The sequence below is a fragment of the Equus caballus genome, chromosome 29 (genome assembly GCF_041296265.1).
Source record: "Equus caballus isolate H_3958 breed thoroughbred chromosome 29, TB-T2T, whole genome shotgun sequence".
Classification (NCBI taxonomy): Eukaryota; Metazoa; Chordata; class Mammalia; order Perissodactyla; family Equidae; genus Equus; species Equus caballus.
In genome coordinates, this window is record NC_091712.1 from 29,477,429 (window position 1) to 29,498,530 (window position 21,102).

Below are 21,102 nucleotides of genomic sequence, written 5' to 3' on the forward strand. Positions count from 1 at the left end.
ATAAGAAGACAATGACAAAAAAGATAATCACACTTATTTAAGGTCATTAAGAAATAACTGGAATTATTTCCAATTTAGAAGCGATACAGAAAACCAAAAGCAAATCTGTTACTCTTGTTCAACATTTTCAAATATAACAGGTAATGTTAAAGGTATAGTTTACTATTTGTGGTAGCCAAATCTCCAAGACGGCGCCAATGATCCTCTCCTCCTGGTATTCACATGCTGTTCCCCTACCTCACTGAAGCCGGCAGGCTTGTGTAACCAATACAATATTGCAGAAATAATGATGTGTGACTTTCAAGGCCAGGTCATAAAAGAATTTGATAGTTCTGGCTTGCCGTCTCGTGGATTGCTTGCTTTGGGGGAATCCAGCTAACTGTGTCATGAGGACATAGAGAGGTCCACATAGCAAGGAACTAAGGGCCCCTGCCAAGATCTAGCACCAGCTATGTGAGTGAGCCTCCTGGGAAGTAGGTCCTTCAGCCCTGACCAACATCTTGACTTTGCATCCTAATGAGAGCTATTGGGCCACAGCCACCCAGCTAAGCTACTTGTGAATTCCTGACCTACAGAAACTGTGGACATTTTTATTGTTGTTTTAAGCCACTAAATTTTGGAGTAATTTATTACATAACCATAGATAACTAATTGACTATTCAATTCATAATCCTTTACATTATTATATTTTTATCATAATTACAATTATTATTATTAAAATTACTAATAGTGATAATAACAACTACCATTTTTGTGGGCCTATTATATGCAAGATGATTTAAATGCATTCTATAGTCCTTGCAATATTTCTTCAGAGTAGGTTTCCTTATTCTAATTCCACAAGTGAAAGAAATGAGCTCACAGGGTTTAAACGGCTTGCAGAACATCAGACAGTTACAAATGGCAGAGCGAGAATTGGACGAAATTCTGACTGTTCTCTTTTCACTACTCCATGGTACCACTCTTAATGAGGGCGGAATTACAAATCACAATATAAGAAGAGAAAGGCATTTGACTTTATAATGTGAAGCTACTCAGAAGCAATCTATTTCCAAAATGCTATACGCTTTCCTCACTTTTTGTTACTTATTTTACTTAAGTTTCTGAAATGTAAATGGACTTAGCAAGCATCGTCTTGCACAGCAGTTACCTTCATTGCAACTTGGGGATCAGTGTGGCTTCTCTTGGTAAGATCATGGCTGGTGGCTAATTTTTGTCATAGTTCAAAATTCGTATCTGAAAACTTTGGATGTTTTTATGTTGTAATCATATGTTAAATTTCAATTTCAGAAACACACAGCAACTTGTACGTGGCCAGCACTATGCTAGGTATAGAGACAGTTATTTTCAACCTGGAGGTGCATATCAGACTCACTGGGAGCTTTTTCAAAGTATAGATGATTGTGAACAGGCTGATAACTCTTGCATAAGAGACACGATGATAAAGAAATTATTTCTACTTTTTAGCAAGTCACAGTAGATTAAGAGAGTCAAATATTTACAGTACATTGGCTTCTCCTTCTCATTCTTCTTTGCAGATTTCTCCTCATCTCCCCTCACTTTTGACAGTGGAGTATCCCAGAGCTTGGTCCTCAGACCTCATTTCTTTTCATTCTCAGTCCTCAAGTACCTCATTTCGTCTCACAGATTTAAATACTCTATAGACAGTGATGATTTTCAAATTTATATCTCCCACCTGAACCTCTTCCTAGATTTGTGTGGACCTCTGCCCAGTCAATACTTCACTGGAATGTCTATAAGGGATCTCAAACCTAACATGTCTCACGTGATCTCCTGGCCTTCCCCCTAAACTTTGTGCTCTAGTACTCTTCCCCACTTCAGTTAATGGCAAGTCTATTCTTCCAGTGCTCAGGCCTAAATGGAGTTATCCTTGACTCCTCCCTTTTATCCATCCCATTATCTGTCATTAAATTTCCTCGGCTAACTTCAAATCATATCCGGAAGCTGATCATTTCTTACTAACTCTGCCACTTCCGCCCTGGTCCAAACCATCTTTATTCCACTTCTGGATTGTGGCAAACATCTCTTAATTGATTCTCCTGGCTTCCACCCCTGCTGTCTTCGAGAGAGACTATCCCTTAGAGACTATTCTCAACAAAGTATATAGAGGGAACCTATTTGATGTAAGTCAAATTCGTCACTTCTCTGTTCCAGTGTCTTCCCATTTCACTCAAAATAAAAGACAAAATTTTACAGTAGCCTACAGGCCCTTATAGGAACTTCTCAAATATGTATGTAATATATTTACCAATAGCAGCACAAATGAGGTGGGCAGGAGCAAAGCTGTATTGGGCTAAGGAAATGACTACAGATGGTAAAGTAATAATTATAACAATGTATAGTTGGGTTTATAATATTAACAGATGTTATATTGTATAACAAAAATTCCACAAAAAGAAGAAAAATGGAATAGAGCTTTGTGGGTAATATTTCTATATATCAGTGCAGTTAAGCTAGTATAAATTGGAAGCTGATTCTGATAAGTTAAAATGTATGTGGCAAACCCTAGAGCAATCACTAAAAATATAGTTAAAAATTATTAAAGACATTAAAATGCTGCATCAGAAAATATTCACTTAAGGCAAAAGAAAGCTGTAAAGGAGGAACAGAGGAACAAAAAATACTTGAAATGTAAAAAAAAAGTAAAATGGCAGAGTTAAATCTATATAAATAATAACATTAATGTGAATGGATTAAATCATGCAACCAAAAGACAGAGATTGTCAGACTGGATTAAAAACTTGATCCAACTATATGCTGTCTACAGAAGACACACTTTGGATTCAAATATACAAATGGATTGAAAGTACAAGAATGGAAAAAGATATATCATACAAACAGCAACCACAAGAAAGCTAGAGTGCTATACTGATATCAGACCAAAAAAAGACTTTTAAATAAAAAATGTTAATAGAAATAAAAAAGGAAATTTTATAGATATAAAAGGGTCAACCTAGAAGGAAGATATAACAATTATAAACACATATGCACCTGATAACAGAGCACCAAAATACACAAAGCAAAAACTGACAGGAATAAATGGAGAAATAAACAATGCAACAATAATTGGACACTTCAATACCCTATTTTCAAGAGTGGATAGAACAACCAGACAGAAGATCAACAAGGAAATAGAAGGTGTGAAGAACACTATAAACCAACTGGGCCTAACAGACATCTATAGAATACACCACCTAGCGACAACAGAATGTACATTCTTTTCAAATGTGCATGAAACGTTCTCCAGGATACATGTATTCTAGGCTGTAAACCAACGTCAATAAATTTTTTAAAATTATTTTATTTTATTTATTTTTAAATTTATTTTTAATTTATTTTAAAGATTTTATTATTCCTTTTCCTCCCAATGCCCCCCCAGTACATAGTTGTGTAGTTTTAGTTGTGGGTCTTTCTGGTTGTGCCATGTGGGATGCCACCTCAGCGTGGCTTGATGAGCGGTGCCATGTCCGTGCCTAGGATGTGAACTGGCGAAACCCTGGGCTGCAGAAGCGGAGCGGGTGAACTTAACCACTCAGCCATGGGGCTGGACCCAAACCTCAATAAATTTAAAAGGATAGAAGTAATACACAGTATTTTATCTGACCACATTGTGATGAATTATGATATCAATATTCAGAAAAAAATTTCTGAGAATCTCACAAATATGTGGAAATTAAACAATATACTCCTAACTATTCAGTGAGTCCAAGAAGCAATTAAAGGGGAATTCAGAAAATACAGATGAATGAAAATGAAGATCATGTACCAAAATGTATGGGATGCAGAGGGTGATAGCTAAAGTGTAGAGGATTTCTTTTTGAGATGATAAAAATTTTCCAAAATTGACTGTAGTGATGGTTGCACATATCTGTGAATACTCTAAAATCCATCGACTTGTACACTTTACATGGGTGAATTGTATGGTATACAAATTATACCTCATTAAAGCTGCTAAAAACTTTAATGTGCCTACAAATCACTTGGGGCTTTTGTTTTCCTATAGATCCTGATTCCATAGGCCTGGGACAGGGCCCGGGATTCTGCATTTCTAACAATCGTACTGGGTAATGCCAATACTGCTAGTCTGAGGTCCACACTTTGAATAGCAAGGCCTCTCCCATCAGATCTCTCCTTACCTTTCTGTCCTTACTTCCTGCCACCTGTGTGAGTGAATTCATGAGTGACTCATAGGGGATTTCCAGCCGCCTTGACCGTCTTCTTGTTCCTCGAACATACCACTTCTGCCTCTACCTCTGGCCTTTGCACTATCACTCCCTTTGCCTAGAATGCTCTTTCCATTCCCACACCCCCATATGTGCATAGCTTTCTTAATCATCTTCTTCAAATCTTAGCTTAACTAGTACCTCCTAGTGAGGGCTTCCCTCCCTAAATTGCAACCCTAGTTCACATACGTTCTTTTCCTCTTTTCCTGCTTTATTTTTTTCACAGTACTATTTACATAGTACTTCAACATGCTATTAATTTACATATTATTTGGTGTATTAGTTTACTAGAGCTGTCATAACAAATTACCACAGACTAGATAGCTTAACCAACAGAAATTTATTTTCTCACATTCTGGAGGCTAGAAGTCCAGGATTGAGGTGTTGACAGGTTTGATTTCTCCCAAGGCCTCTCCCCTTGGCTTGCGGACGGCTACCTTCTTGCTGTGTCCTCACATGGTCATTTCTCTATGAGTGCCACACTCCTGCTGTCTCTTTGTATGTATGAATTTCCTTTTCTTCCAAGAATACCAGTCAGACTGGATTAGGACCACCCTAGTGGCCTCATTTTAACTTAATCTCCTCTTTAAAGGCCCTGTCTCCAAATACAGTCAGTCTGAGGTACTAGGGGTTAAGGCTTCAACATACGAATTTCAGGGAACACAATTCAGCTCATACGTTTGGTTTATTGTTGATCAACCCCTATTACAATATAAATTTTGTGAGAACATGCACTTTTTAAAAAGTTTATTTTATTCACTATTGTATTATTGGTCCCTAGAACAGTATCTCACACAAAGCAGATGTCCAATAAGGACTTACTGGGTAAACACATGAAAACAAAAGGATAAGTGCTGTAGAGATATAGAGTAGATATAGGGTGGTACAGAGGTTGCAGATGAGGGAGAGATCAACTTTGCTTACGTGGGTCAGAAGAATTTAAAAGGCAGAGGGTTAATAGCCACTCACATATGGCTTAAAAATCTTGCCAGGTATGCTAGCCATGCTAGCTCATCATTTATTGCAACTCACTCTAACTATATGTTAGTCTTCAAGAGACAGAGAAACACTAAATTTATTGGTTCCCTCAGATTCTTTGCAATATATGGGATCCTATTTCTAAAAATTGATAATACAAGATCACTAAATTGTTATTTTCATCTCTGGATATCCTCTAGACATCTGGAGATTTCTTTCTATAAACTTGAAAAGTGGGTCATCATTTTTTCATCTTCATAAATGTTGTATTGCAAGAGGAAATATGAAAATCTTAAATAGCAGCTTTATTCTTTGTTTATTCATTCTTTCTATCTTGGTGATAGATTTGCATGTTGTGGATATTTGTGAAGGAGATACTTAAAATTATTCTGAGGTACTTCTTGGTTTGGGCGTTATGTCAAACCAGTCCAGTGAAGTAAATTCAGTTACCCCAAAATAATTCTGATTAAAAGCATCATGAATTGATTTCCATTTGTGCTGTATATTCCTTTTTAACTTTCCAGATCGCCTCTCTACTCTTTTTGTTCTTGCTGCATGCTCCAGGAGGCTGACGTCCTCGTGCTACATTAATTGGACCCTCATACCCTTTGGCTTCTGGCGAGGGTCAGCCTATGGGAGTCATTGGTAGGAGAGTGGAAAGTGGGAAGAGAAAGTTTGGGATATTTGTTGCCCTGGATCCCTCTCTGTGAGTTTGGTTTAGGGACGACTGCATCCTCCATCAAAGGCCACCACTCCTGTCCAGTGGCCCTCTTCTTCACCGACAGCTACAGCCCTTTCTGGAAGCCTATAGTCTTGAGGTGTTAACAGCTCTCCTACTCTCTCCCAGTTGCTAGCCCTAGCAGGCTCCACCAATCTGTGCAGCCTTTCCTATACCAAGTCCCACTCCTTTGTAAATAGCCACTCTGTTCCCTCTTGGCTGGCTAAGGTTAGTCACTGCTTGCCGTATTTCCTAGCACATATCTTAAAAATATAATTAATACCAAAAGCCCAAAAGTTAATTGTCTGGGACAGAGAAAGTGTTCTTTTTAAAAATTAATATCTGACTTTTTCAAATATGACAATTTGAAGATTTCACTGTGGCTGTGAAGAACATTGGAATCATTAGGAGTTAATTCCTGAAGCTGTTTGGTTATATTTAACTTGTCTAAGGGACATTAATAAATGTGGAGAGAATAAAAGTTTGAGATTTCTTTCTCCCATGCCAATTGACGATGACCACAGCATTCTAATTGGAAGTTACCATCATGCAGAGTTGAAAATGATGTAAACTGAATTCTTCTACCATTAGTGGATGAAATGTAGGTATGTCCATACTATTCCTAGCTCAACTCAGTCTACCTGCAACACACTTTTTTTGTTAGCTGTCATACTCTTATGAGCCATTCCTTTAAAAAGTATTGCCCAGTGGAAATGATTAGCTGTTTTGATTGAAAATATAGTGCTGTATTCATTTTTAGAATTTGTTTTCATGTAGACCTGAGCTCCTCAGGGGTTTTGTAGAAACTAGCTACAAAAGACTATCTGATCTACACAGAACATCACTTAGAAATCTACTCACTTGATATTATTGGGGTATCCCCACCCATTTCAACGGAGAAAAAGGTTGGGTTTCACCATGAAGAGATGTTAAAAGAAACTAAATCCATATCACAGCTACTTAAATGGTACTAATAAATGAATATCCTCAAAATAACTTCTAGCCGCCTAATAAGTACCCAATAAATATTTAATGATTAGATTAATTAATCATAAATTATAGCTTTTAAAGAGCCCTATTTATATCTTATTTGAGATAAAACTAGTCACAGTACGTGGGCCTTCATCTTCGAAGAGAAGTTTCTAGAAAACCATTTTAAATTTTAATATATTTAGTATCATTTACTATGTTATTTATAATGTGTCTCATTTTGAATATTATTAATAATGATTTAAATAGGCATTATTTATTCTTCTGAAAATAACTTACTGCATTATTTAGTATGATTTATTGTATGTCTTGGGACCAGAAAATACTTCTGATGGAATTAATTTTCAGTTTCATTATGAAAATAAATGAGATGCAGCATGATATATTGGAAAGAGAGCCAGACTGTGAATCAAAGCACGTGAGTTTAATTCTTAGGTCATCCATTTACAATACAATATTGACCAAATGTTTATCTTCTCAGAACTTTTAGTTTTGTCATCCATAAACATGGGGGCACTGTGTTAGGGATAGCTGCCTCAAGATTGTGGGGTGGGGTCTCTACTTTGTTAACTGAAAAATAACTATAAATGTAAATTTGCAGAAAGTATGTTATTTAGAGCATTTTACTTAATATGCCAACTTTTATGGAGACACACATCCCACAGATTGACCCACACTTGTAGCATACCTGTGACTTTTCCATCACAGATGGTTTTCCATTTCAGCCATGCTCCCCCCTTACCAATCGTGATGGCACTATGGCAATCTTAATTTTCTAAAAAAGCTAGTTGGTGATTTATTTATTTTTCAGTAGAAAAAGGCAAGTATGTAGAAAAAAGACCCCTTCCTTTGATATTCGTTATTCTTTAGTCTTCCCCTTTATAAGATCAGAGGATAATGCTTCATTTCTAGACTGGACATAAAAAAGTTTCTTTGAACACAGCAATCTTGGGAAGTAAGTAGCTTGAGTACTGTCTTCTGTTTGTAAAATGGCCAGGAGTATTTCTTCTTGTATAATACATAAGTTGACTTGGTTTTAAACATCAGTGATGGCAAAGTCGAAACCTCCTTTATGCAGCTAATTAGATCCATTATGATTGACATCTTTCGATATTAAGTTAAATTGGAGCCAGCCACAAATTTTGGAGGGTGTATGTCAGTAAAACAAAATGTTTTAAAAACTGTACATATTTTATAGTGCACCTTTATTCTAATTGACAATGGATGGTAATTTTAATGTTCTGGACTAAGCTTGATATAAAGAACGATTTCAAAATGACACAAACTCTGCTTTTCAAGGAAGCCAGGGTAAAAGTATAATACATTTAAGAGCATTTTTTTCAAAATTTTAGTGGGAATAATGTCACCTTTAATTTCCCAAGGTAGTACTTGCTATTTGGGTCTAATATGATAATTTTGTATCACCCAGGCTTGGAACCATTCTGGATCAGTCTTGCTTGATGAGTCAGGTGTGACAGCAAAGTCTCACCTGGCCTTCTCAGCAGGTATCCATAAGGCTCAAGCCTTGGGGAGAGTGAAAGGCTTTGAGCCAGGCCATCAGGTTGCCCAATTAGGATAGAGAAGTATAGGAACAGCAATGCACTTGTTCATGTTAACAACTAGCTTGGGATGGGGTGAGGGACGCAGAGAGCCCTCATTTGTCACATTTGCTGATTCCTGTGGTGTAGCTATTCCCACCTTGGCCAATTTCAAGCTACCAATGGTTTAATAACCTGCTCACAACATTCCTGAAAATTTAATAGGCAGCAGCTCTCATAAGCTTGTATGAGCTGGTTCTGGCACAATAATGAGAAAAGAAAGGGAGGCAGGGAAGAGAGGCTCCCCATACACATCCTGGGCCAATGAAGAAGGTTGAGACAAAACATTACACTCAAGTCCAAGACTCAGCCAAAGAAAGATACAGATTTATTGTATTTTTTGCTCTTAAAAATGGTGAAACGTAGATCTCTACTACCTCAAAATATAACCCCTTTCCTCCATTTCCTGTGTGAAATCTTCAGCAAATTCTACATCAACCATTATTGAGGGAGCTCAAACACCAAGTCCAGGGCAGTCAACATGTGGATAACTAATTTTTTTAAAAAAAGAATAAAGGTTTAACAGGATACACACACATGCAGACGTCTTTTATTCATGCTGAAAAGTTGGGAAAGTAGGAAGGATGAGTTGGGTTAATGGACTGGCTGAAATGACAGACCAGCTATTGAGGTCTACTCTGAGAATTCTCAGGCAATACACTGAAGGAGGGCTATGCTTTAATACAGGGTGATTTCTGAGTAGGATCAGTGAGTGGACGTCAACACTGGGGAAAGTTATTAAGTAGAAGCCATAACCCATGGAATAAGGAAATGTTGCTTTGAACTTATTCAGAATAGTTTATGACCTCATTACCTTTCATATTTGTATTTAACCATGCATTTTCTGGGTTGTCTAGAACAATCAGCATGTCCTGGGGGATTGTGTTAGGCTAGAAATGCTCCGCCCTTGAGGTCCTGGGGGAAAAGGAATAGTATGGAAGGGGAAGCCAACATGTAAACACAAAATGAAATTCAATATGAGAAAGACTAACATAGGAATATTGATCAAAACACTCTGAGAGCGCATAGGAAGTAGCAACTTATTAGCTATCCAGGGAACTCTTTAAAAAACATTTCCATTTAAATATACTGTAGGTTCGTAGTAACTAGAGTTTTGAATTTTAAATATTTGGTCCTTAATAAATGGCGAATGCATATTGTTATTATCTTAGTTATATCACCATGGAACATACAATGTTTTAGCCCAATATTGAGCATTTTGAAAGTTTTTTGAGGTGTAAGTGATGGACAATAAACAGCAACTTAAGCATACAACATGAAGAGGGTTGGCATACATGAACACCATCACTACCATCAAGATTAGGAACATATCCACCACATACCACAGGTTTCTCATGCTTTTTTGTGATCCATTCTTCCCTACCACTGCCCACCCCACCCCCATGCCAGCCTTTGTTTCCAGGCAACCCCTGATATGCTTTTTGTCACTGTGGACTAGTTTTCATTTTCTGGAATGGAATCTACATTGTATACCCTTTTTTTGTCTAGCTTTTTTCATTCAGCATAATTATTTTGAGACTGATCATTGTTTTTGCAGGTATCAATAATTCATTCCTTTTCATCACTGCATAAAAGCAACAATATTCCATTGTATGTATATGCCACAATTTGTTTACCCATTCACCTCTTAATGAATATTTAGATGGTTTTCAGTTTTGGGCTATTACAAATAAAGCTGCTATGAACAGTAGTGCTCAAGTCTTGGTGCAGATATAAGTTTTCATTTCTCTTGGATAAATGCCTAGGAGTGGAATAGGTGAGTTGAATGGTAGGTGTATGTTTAGCTTTTGAAGAAACTACAAAATGGCTTTCCAAAGCAGTTGTATATTTTACATTCCCACTAGTAGTGTATGAAGGTTCCAGTCACTCCACCCGTTGCCAAATTTAGTTGGTTTCTTTTCCATTTTAGCCATTCTAGTGGATGTGTTGTGGTATCTAATTGTGATTTTAAATTGCATTTCCCTTGTAACTAATACTGTTGAGCATCTTTTCACGCATTGGTTTGCCATCTGTCTATCATCTTTTTTGAAGTGTTTTCAAATCTTTTGCTTATTTTTTAATTGGGTGTTTTTCTTATCATTGAATTTTAAGAGTTCTTTATATATCCAGGATACAAGTTCTATGTCAGTTATGTGTCATACAAGTATTTCTTGCAGTCTGTGATTGCATTTTCATTTTATTCACAATGAGATGTAACCTTTTAATTTTGACAAAGTTTAGTTTATAGATTTCTTCTATTGTAGTTTGTATATATTGTGCATAGTGTGTACAAAACCCAAGGTCACTAAGATTTTTTTTCTTATGTTTGTTCTTGAAATTTTCCAACTTTAGTTCTTACATTTAGGGTAATGATTCATTTTGGGTTAATATTTGTATATAGAGTGAGGTATTTTAAAAATAGATAGTTCTCCAATCATTCCAGCAACATTTTTTAAAAAGATTATTCTTGTCCCATTGAACTACCTTGTTGAAAATCTTTAATTCTAGATTTTCTATTCATCCATTAATTTATTTATCTGTCTTGACAGAAATAAGACACTGTTCTGATTATTTTAGCACAGTAATAAGTCCTGAAATCAGGTACTGCAACTCTTCCAAATTTGTTACTTTTCAAATTTTTTTGGCTTTCCAGGTCTTTAAATTTCCATATGAGTTTTAGAATCAGCTTCTCGATTTCTAAAAAAATGACTGCTGGAATTTTGGTTAATATTGTACCAAATATATAAATTTGGGGAAAATTGACATCTTAATAATCTTGAATCTTCTCACCCCTGAATATAGGATATTACTTCATTTATTTAGGTCTTCTTTAATTTCTCTTAGCAATATTTTGTGCTTTTAAGTGTACAGGTCTTGCACATCTTTGGTCAAATTTATTCCTAAGTTTTCATATTTTTGATGTTATTATTAATGGAATTGTTTTTAATTTTAATTCTAGTTGTTTCTTGCTAGTCTACAGAAGTAGAATTACTCAGTTCATTGACCTTGTATTCTGCAAATTTGCTAAATTATTAGCTCTAGTAACTTTTTTTGTAGATTCCTCAGATGATCATGTGATGTCTGAATAAAGACAGTTTTACTTCTTCCTTTTTAATCTGGATAGATTTATTTCTTTTTCTTGCTTTATTGCACTGGTTGGATCTCCACTACATTGTGGAAGAGAGATAGTGAGTGAACATCCTTGCCTTGATCCTGATCTTAGGGGGAAACATTCAGTCTTTCATTACTATGTATGACCCCAGCTATAGGATTTTTTTAGTAGATGTCCTTTACCAACTTGTGTAAGTTCCTTTCTACATCAAGTTTGCTGAGAGTTTTTGTCATTGCTGAATGTTAAATTAGGTCAAATGCTTTTTTGTTAATGTAGTGAGATCATTGCTGTTTTTCTTTTTTATTCTATTAGTATGGTGAGTTGCATAGATTGACTTTCAAATAAACCAACCTTCCATTCCTGAGATACACCCTACTTGGGCATAGTGCCTTATCCTTTTTACATATTGTTGGATTCAATTTGCTGATATTTTGTTGAGGATTTTTGCATCTATGTTTATGAGGAATATTGGTCTGTATTTTGTTTTCTTTCTTTTAATGTCTTTTTCTGGTTTTGGTACCAGAGTATCACTGTTCTCAGAGAATCAGTTTGGAAGTATCCCCCTACTTCAATTCTATAGAAGAGTTGTGTAGAATTGATATTAATATTTCTTAAATGTTTGATAAAATTCTCCAGTGAAGCCATCAGGGCCTGATGTTTTCTTTGTGGGATGGATTTTAATTGCAAATTCAATTTTATTAATAGCTATAGGACTATTCCCATTACATATTTCTTCTTGAGTGAGCTTTGGTAATTCATGTCTTTCAATGAATATGTTGTTGCATCTAAGGTGTCAAATTTTTTGGCATAAAGTTGTTATTATACTTTTAATGTCTGTAGAACTACTCATTCTGCACCCTCTCTTATTACTAATATTGATCATTTGTATCTTCTCACGCTTTTACCTGATCAGTATGGCAAGAAGTTTATCAATTTTATTGATTTTTCAATGAACTAGCTTTTTATTTCATTGATTCTTTTCCTCCTATTTTGTCAGTTTCTGCTTTTACCCTATTTTTTTCATGATAATATTTCTTGCTCAGAAATCTACTTTGTCTGATATAAATATAGACACTCTGGCTTTGTTTTATTTAGTTCTACTGTGGTATAACTTTTCCCATCTTTTTACTTTTAACTAGTTTATTTGTATGAAATGGACTTCTTGTAAACAATATACAATTGGTTCCTGCCGTCTAAAGATCCCATCTGACGTTCTCTGCCTTTTAATTGGAATGTTTAGATTATTTACATTTAATGTCATTATTCATATGGTTGGGTTTAAATCTACCATCGTGCTATTTGTTTTCCATTTGCCTGATTCTTGCTCCCTTTTCCTCTTTTTCTGCATTCTTTTGGATTGAGTAATTTTATGATGACATTTTATTACTTTTTGTGATTTTGTTTGTTTTTATAGCTTTGCATGAACAGTATACCTCTTTTTCTTGTCATAGTCTACTTGCAAGTAATTTATACTGCTTCTATCCTCCTCCCCCCTTTCTGACCTTTGTTCTATAGTTTTCATGCATTTATTTTTACATATGTTATAAACTTCTCAATATATTATTATTATATTTACTTTAAGTGGTCAATTATTTATTGAAGAGACCTAGAAAAATACAAAAATGTCTTTCATATATATTTACATATTGTAACATTTCCAGTGCTTTCCATTGCTTTGTGTCAATCCAGATTACAATCTGGTTTCATTTTTCTTCTGCCCAAAGGACTTCCTTTAGTATTCCTTGTACTTCAGGTTTGCTGGTATGAATTCTTTCAGTCTTTGTATGCTCGAAAAAGTCTTTATGTTACCTTCATTTTTTTAAAGGTTTCCTGACTATACATTTCTAGGTTGACAGTCTCCCCAAATCCTGTTCTGAATTTTAATGATGTTGTTCCACTGCCTTCCAACTTTCATTCTTTCTGACAAGTCTGTAATTTTTATTTTGTTGCTATGTACATAATATTTTTTCTCTAACTACTTTTCAGATTTTCTTTTTATCACTGATTTAAAGAAATTTTATTATTATGTGCCTTGGTATAGTCTTATTTATGTTTCTTGTGATTTGGGTTTGTTAAGCTTCTTGGGTCTGTGGATTTATAGTTTTCATTAAATTTGGAAAATTTGGCCCATAATTTTTTTCAAAATTTTTTTTGTCTCTTTTCTCTTGCTTGGACCATAATTTCTTGTATATTAGGCCACTTGAGGTTGTCTCACAATTGAATGATTCTCTGTAACTTTTTCATTCAATCTTTTTTATCCCTGTATGTTCCATCTCAATAGTTTCTATTGCTATGTCTTCAAGTTCCCTAGTCTTCTTATCTCAGCTATGCGTTGAGAAGTTTAATTTTTTTCATCTAATAAATGACATTTAAATAAAACCTTAAACTCAGACACATTTATTTTTTATGATTTGACAGTAATTTCCCATTTACTGTACTTTTCATGATATGTTTTGTCTCGATGATTTAAAATACATTGCAATTCTCACTGATTTAGTTAGATAAGATATTTGTATTTGGCCCCTCCCTTTCCATTTTCTCTTTAGTAGAGGTTGTGAGACAATGATTCTTTTGTTACTTTGCCTGATGGACCCTGGTACACACAGTGCTCTGACTATTGTCTTGTTTTCAATATGATCATATGCCTTGGTGGTAAACAAGACTTCCCCACTGGAGGAGACTTCGCCCCAGAAGTCAAGAGGCAGGAGAGAATAGCCGCAGTGTCATGTCTCTCTTAAAGAACCAGAAATTGAAAGAGACTTCGTTAGGCTGCTCAATGTATATTTCTTCTTTTTTGAGCTTAACGCTGTCTTGCAGGGTGTCTCTGGGTGTCTCCCACCAGATGGAGACTGGCAATCTTCACTCCAGATAGGAATCGTCACATGTCGACAAAGCTTTGGGACCAGCGTATAGATCTCTCATGCCACTTAGTGTACTAGGACAAGTCTTAAGGCCCATGGGAGGGAAGTAAATCTGTTAAAGTTGAAAGCCTGTATACAAATAAATCCACTTTTAATCTCTCTTGTGGTAGCTCTTTGCCTTGCTTCTCCTTTAGTATTTAGCAAAGTCTTTCAAGATTTTCAGCTTTCCTTAGGTGGGCCAACAGAAACCAAGGTAAAATATTCTTGACTAATCTTAGTGGCAACATTGCAGAAAGAGATACCCAAAAGAAGTAAATTTCAGGGGGAGAGGAATTGCTTGGTTGACTACTTTCCCCAACTGTAACAAATACCTCCTTTCAGAGATAAACTTTGGAAGATCCGCATTTTGTTGTATGGGGATGAGGAAGCGATTTTCCTGACAAGGTTCTTTATTGCCCTCTCCCTTCCCCACCCAGTCACCAACACATACTCTATCTTCTCTTTTCACCAACACATACTCTATCTCTTTATTCCAGAGCCTTGATCTCAAACAACTGGCAACTTATGACTAAGATATTAATTGAAAGAAAATTTAAGGGGTTTTCACTCAAAGGATATTTGCATTTTAAGTGATGAGCCTTAAAGACTAAAGTCTATTCTGTGGTTAAAGGAATTAATACTTGATGGAATTTCAGAGAGAGTGAAATCTACTGGGGACTGGGATCCAGCCAAACGGTACCATTGTGCTTATAATTTTTTGTGCCATATATATCTCTCTTAACTGGGCCTAATCTGGTTATTTAATGTACTGTTTAGAATTAAAATTTAGGATGATTATTTTGGAGAAATTTGATCTATATATCCCAAGGTAAATCTATCAACTTAGAGCCTGAAAAAAATAATAAACCATATATTTATGGCAAGCATCTATAAAATGTATATTTATTTGTCATTGAGTTAAAGCTAAGGTGAAATGGCCATAAAACATGAATGTGAGTTGGTGCGTTGTCATGGTTTGTTTGCTAAATCAACATAATAATTCTTTGCAAATTGTATATTCCTAGAAGTTTTGAAATGTTTTGATATTTACTTATTTCTACGTCACCTTATTTCAGAAAAGATTCAAGAAGGCTAAAATGAGTAGATTATAAAAATGTCTTTAGAAGACTTACGTATTTGTTTAGCAATAGGTAAGATCCTGATTTTCTAATTTCATTGACATTTGACTTTTAGGTATTCAGAGGATGACTATCTTCGAATTGTCACAAATATACAGAGCTGTCCTTGGAAACGACAAGTGGAAGAATATGAGAATTTTAGGTAAAAAAATTCTTCATAAGTAATCTGAGATAAAACATGTCTTGTATATTTGCTTCTAGGGAAAATAAGCAACATGTTGTAAAAAAAAGGGGGGGGTGACAATCAAGATGATTTCCTTCTAAGACCCTCTCATGAGGTACAGGCCACTCCATCCTTATCTCTTTTCTAGAAATTTGCAATTATGTGCAGGAATTAATTACAAACATCCCAAGTTCAAACAGAAAGGTTTTTTAAGACTTTTTATTATATTTTAGAGGCTGTCTCATCTTTGTGGTACCATTTGTATTAGACATTTATTTATTTTGTAAATAACATGTAAGAGCGTTAAGGAATGTTTGGAAAACAGAAGGAAAAAATCATCCACAATCAGATCACTTTAGAAAGAAAACTCTTCTTCTCTGGATATTCTCTTATGGTTTTTCTCATTAGCTTTTTAACACCAGCAACATTTAGGAGCTTCAATTGCTCCAGGTAATAATCTGGAAAGGAACCATCAACCTGACAAGACCAGGTTATCAACTGATAATTATAGAGCTGTCCTGTGCTTGGATAGTTTAGAGCCCACCTAGGCAGAGATAAATTATGATAAGATAGGGGCTGGCCTGGTGGCACAGTGGTTAAGTGTGCTTGCTCCACTTCAGCAGTCCGGGGTTTGCCCGGTTCAGATCCCGAGGGCAGACATAGCACTGCTTGGTAAGCCATGCTGTGGTAGGCGTCCCACATATAAAGTAGAGGAAGATGGGCACGGATGTTAGCTCAGGGCCAGTCTTCCTCAGCAAAAAAGGGAGGATTGGCAGCAGATGTTAGCTCAGGGCTAATCTTCCTCAAAAAAAAAAATTATGTTAAGATAATGTGCTGCGGAGGGAGCGTAGATATTTATCTGACACTCCTTCCTCCCAAAACCTGCTCATAAGGGGCAGCTGGGCCAGTTATCTCTGTGCTTGCCTGGTCTACATAGCTCAGCTTTTCATTGCTCACATTATGATTCTTTGCTGAGCATCCAACATGAGTTTTGTCTGGTGCCAAGTTATTTTATTCTATTACAATCCAGAAATACGTTTTTATCTTTACTGGGTCGTATTTTCAAAGTTTACTTTCAGCATCAAGTGTTGTAGAAACCTTATTAAAGAGACTTTGCTTCCCCCTAAGATTCTCTAAGGAGCACCTGCTGCTTGGGTCTCTTTCCTGCGGGAAGGCAGCCCTTCGTGTTTACTCAGTGCTGTGGCACTGTCCAGCTACCTTCATTCAGTGTACGCTGGAGTTGTTGGGCCAACTGCTTTTGATTCTGCTGCCAATATGAGAGGGGTTCCGGTCAGCTCCCGCTGGGTGAAAGAGTAACTTCCTGATTGGGTCAAAGCCAGAAGTGAATATCTTCTCTCCATTGGGTAGACACATAGATGTTGTGACTTCCTGTAGGACACCACTAAGCATCTTTCCTAACTGGCATCCCAGGGTGAGGGGTGGGAAAAGGGATTTCTGTTTATCTTATTTTCAGGGTATTTTATGCCACACAGTCTGCTATGGACTGAATGTGTCCCCTCAGAAGTCATAAGTTGAAAACCTCACCCACAATGTGATGGTATTTGGAGGTGGAGCCTTTGGGAGGTGATGAGGTTACGAGAGTAGAGCCCTCCTGAATGGGATTAATGACCTTAGAAAAGGAACTCCAGATTCCTCTCTCACCCGTTCTCCCATGTGAGGACACGACAAGAAGATGGCTGTCTAAGAACCAGGAAGGGGGTTCTCACTAGACACCAAATCTGCCAGCACCTTGATCTTGGATTTCCCAGCCTGAAGAATTGGGAAAATGAATTCCTGTTGTTTATAAGCCACCCAGACTATAGTGTTCTGTTATAACTAAGACACAGTCTTACTCAAGAGGAGATTTGAGGGATCCCAGTGACAGGGAGACCAGATAGAAAATTGCGTGGGCAATTGTAACCTAAATGATCACAGGGTCAATGAGTGGCAGAGAGTCTGGTTTTGAGAGACCTTTCTACATGTGCAGAAAAAGAAAAAAAGGAAAGGGGAGATGTTCAGATATTGAGCTATCTAGGATCGATCCAACGTAATTAGCTAGAAAGACCAGATGGGTAGTGACACCAATAATCGAACTAGGGATAGAGGAGCTTCTACTTCTGGCTGTAAAGTTAATTTAGACCAAGGCTTCTGAGAATAATACAAGACATAGTACCAAACACCTGTTTGAGGGCATTGGCGAGCTACCAAGGTGGGGAGAATCCACAGGACTAAGATCTAGAAGACGAGAGAAGCTGAGGGAGGTAAGCCCTGCATCTCGAGCTGCTTTTCCTCACAGGGAAATTGCAGATGCAAAAGTAAAAGCCTGGCAGAGAGGCAGAGATGCTGAGCAGAGCTTCCGGCAATCCCTAAAAAAGAACAGTTCTCTAAACCACTGAAGCCCAAATTGAAATCATCTCCATCCTCAGTTGGATTTTGATCTGCCCTTAGCCTAGATATCTGAAAGAAACGAAAGTAAATCCTCTTGAAGAAGAGGGTGACCTCATCCTGAGCCTTAAATGATCTCTGCAAGGTTTCACACACAGTGTCTTGCTCAATTAAAAAAAGAAATTCTCTTTACAGCTTATTTCTTTCTTCCCTTGTTGCTTTGTGGTTGTTGTTGTTGTTGTTAAAAATTAGTAGTCTTCAAATCCAAAGCTGCAAGAGAGTCACTGCTGCAGATTTTGGTGGATAGAAGCTGTCTAGATGGATGGTGCAGACAGAATGGCCATTTTCCCTTTAGTACCCATCTCAGTGTAAAAAGTGCATCAGTAACTTGATGATGACCCAATGGCCTTTCCATCCCCTCAGGGCCAATTTAAGTAAACAGCTGGGACCATAACACTTATTGTTTGTTGTCATTCAAGAGAACAGTCATGGGGACATTTATTTATTTACTTGAATATTGTAATTTTATTTTTATGGGCATATTTATAAACTACAATATATATATAAACCTTCAACAGAAGTCTGTGCAATTAAATCATAATGAACTGCCCACTTTCCTAAATTTTTACCGACATAGCTGGCCAAATCTGAGGAGTTTCTGGCTTATTTATGAAGCTGGTATTATCAAAATGTCTCCTATTATTGTAGATGTCAAGTAGCTGAAGACTTTTCCATTCTACTTCCTTACAGCATTTTATGCCAAATTGGAGAAAAGCGAAATGTGAGCCTTAAAAAGGTGGTCATATTCTTTCAGCAGGAATTACAAAAGTTACATTAAATTCTGAAGAATATGAGCAAGTGAATATGTTCTAAATCCAGCTGCAACCTGATGGTTGAAACTCCCAACCGTTGACACCTCGGGGCTGTTAGAAAATTACATGACTTGTGTAGTCACATGATCTAAAAATAAGAAAGCTTTTAAGAGTTATTTTTCTTAAATAAATATGCCACTTGTAGCCAAGGGGATAAATTTTATTTATCAATAAGTATTTGTTTAGGATTTATTATGTCAAAGCATGGTGGACCCCCGCAGCCTGGTACAGCGCGGAGTGCAAAGCAGGACCTCAGTAAATATATGTTAAATGAATAGATGCAGGAAAGTTAACAAGAAAAAATGCAAGGTTTTCTTATTGACCTCAAAGGCATTGTAGTCAGTTTGAAAAGACAAAAAATAAAATTATGAATATTTATGGTGTAGTGTCAAAATGAGTGATTTATACAAATACCAGAATATATCAATGCCTGATCCCTGTGGGATATAATTTCTTGAAATGTTTTGTGGGAAGAGGCAGGACTCGAGCTGTAACTCTGAGGATGAGTAGAAAGGGAAGGAGAGTCCACTATGGCAGTGATGGGGCCGGAATAAACATGAGTAAGTTTCAGGAACAGCTTCATTGGCGCAGTGAACTTGTAGTAAAGGGTGATTGAGATGAAGGGGATTCTTGTAGGTGGATGGGGGTGGGCCTGATGATGCACAGGGCTCTGGTTATCAGCGTAAAGTCCATAAGCTTTCTGTAGATACCAGGAACCTAATAGAGATATTCCTATCAAGGGAATTACATGTTGAATTTATTATTTTAAGGAATATATTCGGTCAGCAAAATATTATGCGAGTTGGAATCTTAGGAAGGAGTGAATAGACTGAAGGACGTCAGAGCACTTAGGGGCTGGAGTAGAAAAGTGACTGTAGAATGGTGCAAATCTAAAACATCAATGGTAGCTATCAAAATATCAAGGAAGGGACACCTGACTGTGAGCTTCTTAGGGGCATGGGTGTCTTTTATCTATCTTTGTCTCTGCAGTGCCCATGACACTGAATGGTACCCAATAAATAGCTGTAGTACACCTGACTGAAGAATTGACAGGCCTGGTTGCTTATTCATTCCTACTGTTCTAATGGAAGGAGAAGAAAAATGAAGAGTCAAAGATAGGTGAGAAATTTGGGGTCTGGTTGATTGGGATAATAGTGGTGCTAGTGACAAGTAGAAAGATTTCAAAGGGAAGTTGCTTTTGAGAAGATAAACCCATTTTGGATAGGCTGTGTTTGAGCTGACATTGGGACAACCAGATGCAGATGATATTTCCTTGGTCCGGGATAAATATAAATGTTCAGGGAAAATGGCCTCTCCTGGAAGGTGACTGCAGTGTGAAGCTAGCTTATGTGAGAAATATGGCCCTCTAAAAGCCTATCTTCTCAGCAATCTTTTTTTTTTTCCACTTAACAGTGTTGGTCTTCCTTTTATAGATTCTTAAGCTTTTATTCATTCAGCACTTGATTGTGCATCTGAGGAATTGTAGCCTGCAGTTTGCGTCCCTAACTTCTCTCAGTCTTTACCTGGAAACATCTGAGGTCCATGTCACTGGTTCTATGAAGCCCTTGGAATTGCATGTGAAATTCTGTACATGTTTCTGGGAAAAAGATCCCTAACTTGCATCAAATTCTCAAGGAGTCTAGGACCTCCAGATGGTCTAAAACGTTTCCAAGAACTTTTCCAGACCTGGGGCTCTGTTTGCTTTGAGATTTGATTGCTTGTTTCATCTTCCCTGTAAGCATGGTTATTATAAGCTTACGTGTGGCCCTCTCTCGGATTTATCCCTCCCTATCATCCGGACATCCTAAGTTTCAGTGATGAATTGACATTTCTGTGAGATCCTATTTGAACCTAAAGAGGGGTTTAAGTAAAAGTTGAAAATGTCTTATCCCCAGTATTTTCTTGGCATCTAATTTCATTGACATATGGCCATACGAAGTTAAGAATGTTGAGCTGTCTGCCTTCTGCTTTAAAAATCATTAATTGATCTCCTATGACAATAT

General features: G+C 36.8%; 1 protein-coding gene across 1 annotated transcript in view; it reads left to right on the top strand.

The window, feature by feature from the left end:
• Window positions 1–21,102, top strand: part of ST8SIA6 (ST8 alpha-N-acetyl-neuraminide alpha-2,8-sialyltransferase 6) — a 123,612-nt gene that overhangs the window by 63,869 nt on the left and 38,641 nt on the right. Inside the window, exon 4 of the mRNA XM_023632214.2 lies at window positions 15,735–15,821. Coding sequence (XP_023487982.2) covers window positions 15,735–15,821 — 87 coding nt within the window. The remainder of the gene's footprint in view (window positions 1–15,734; window positions 15,822–21,102) is intronic.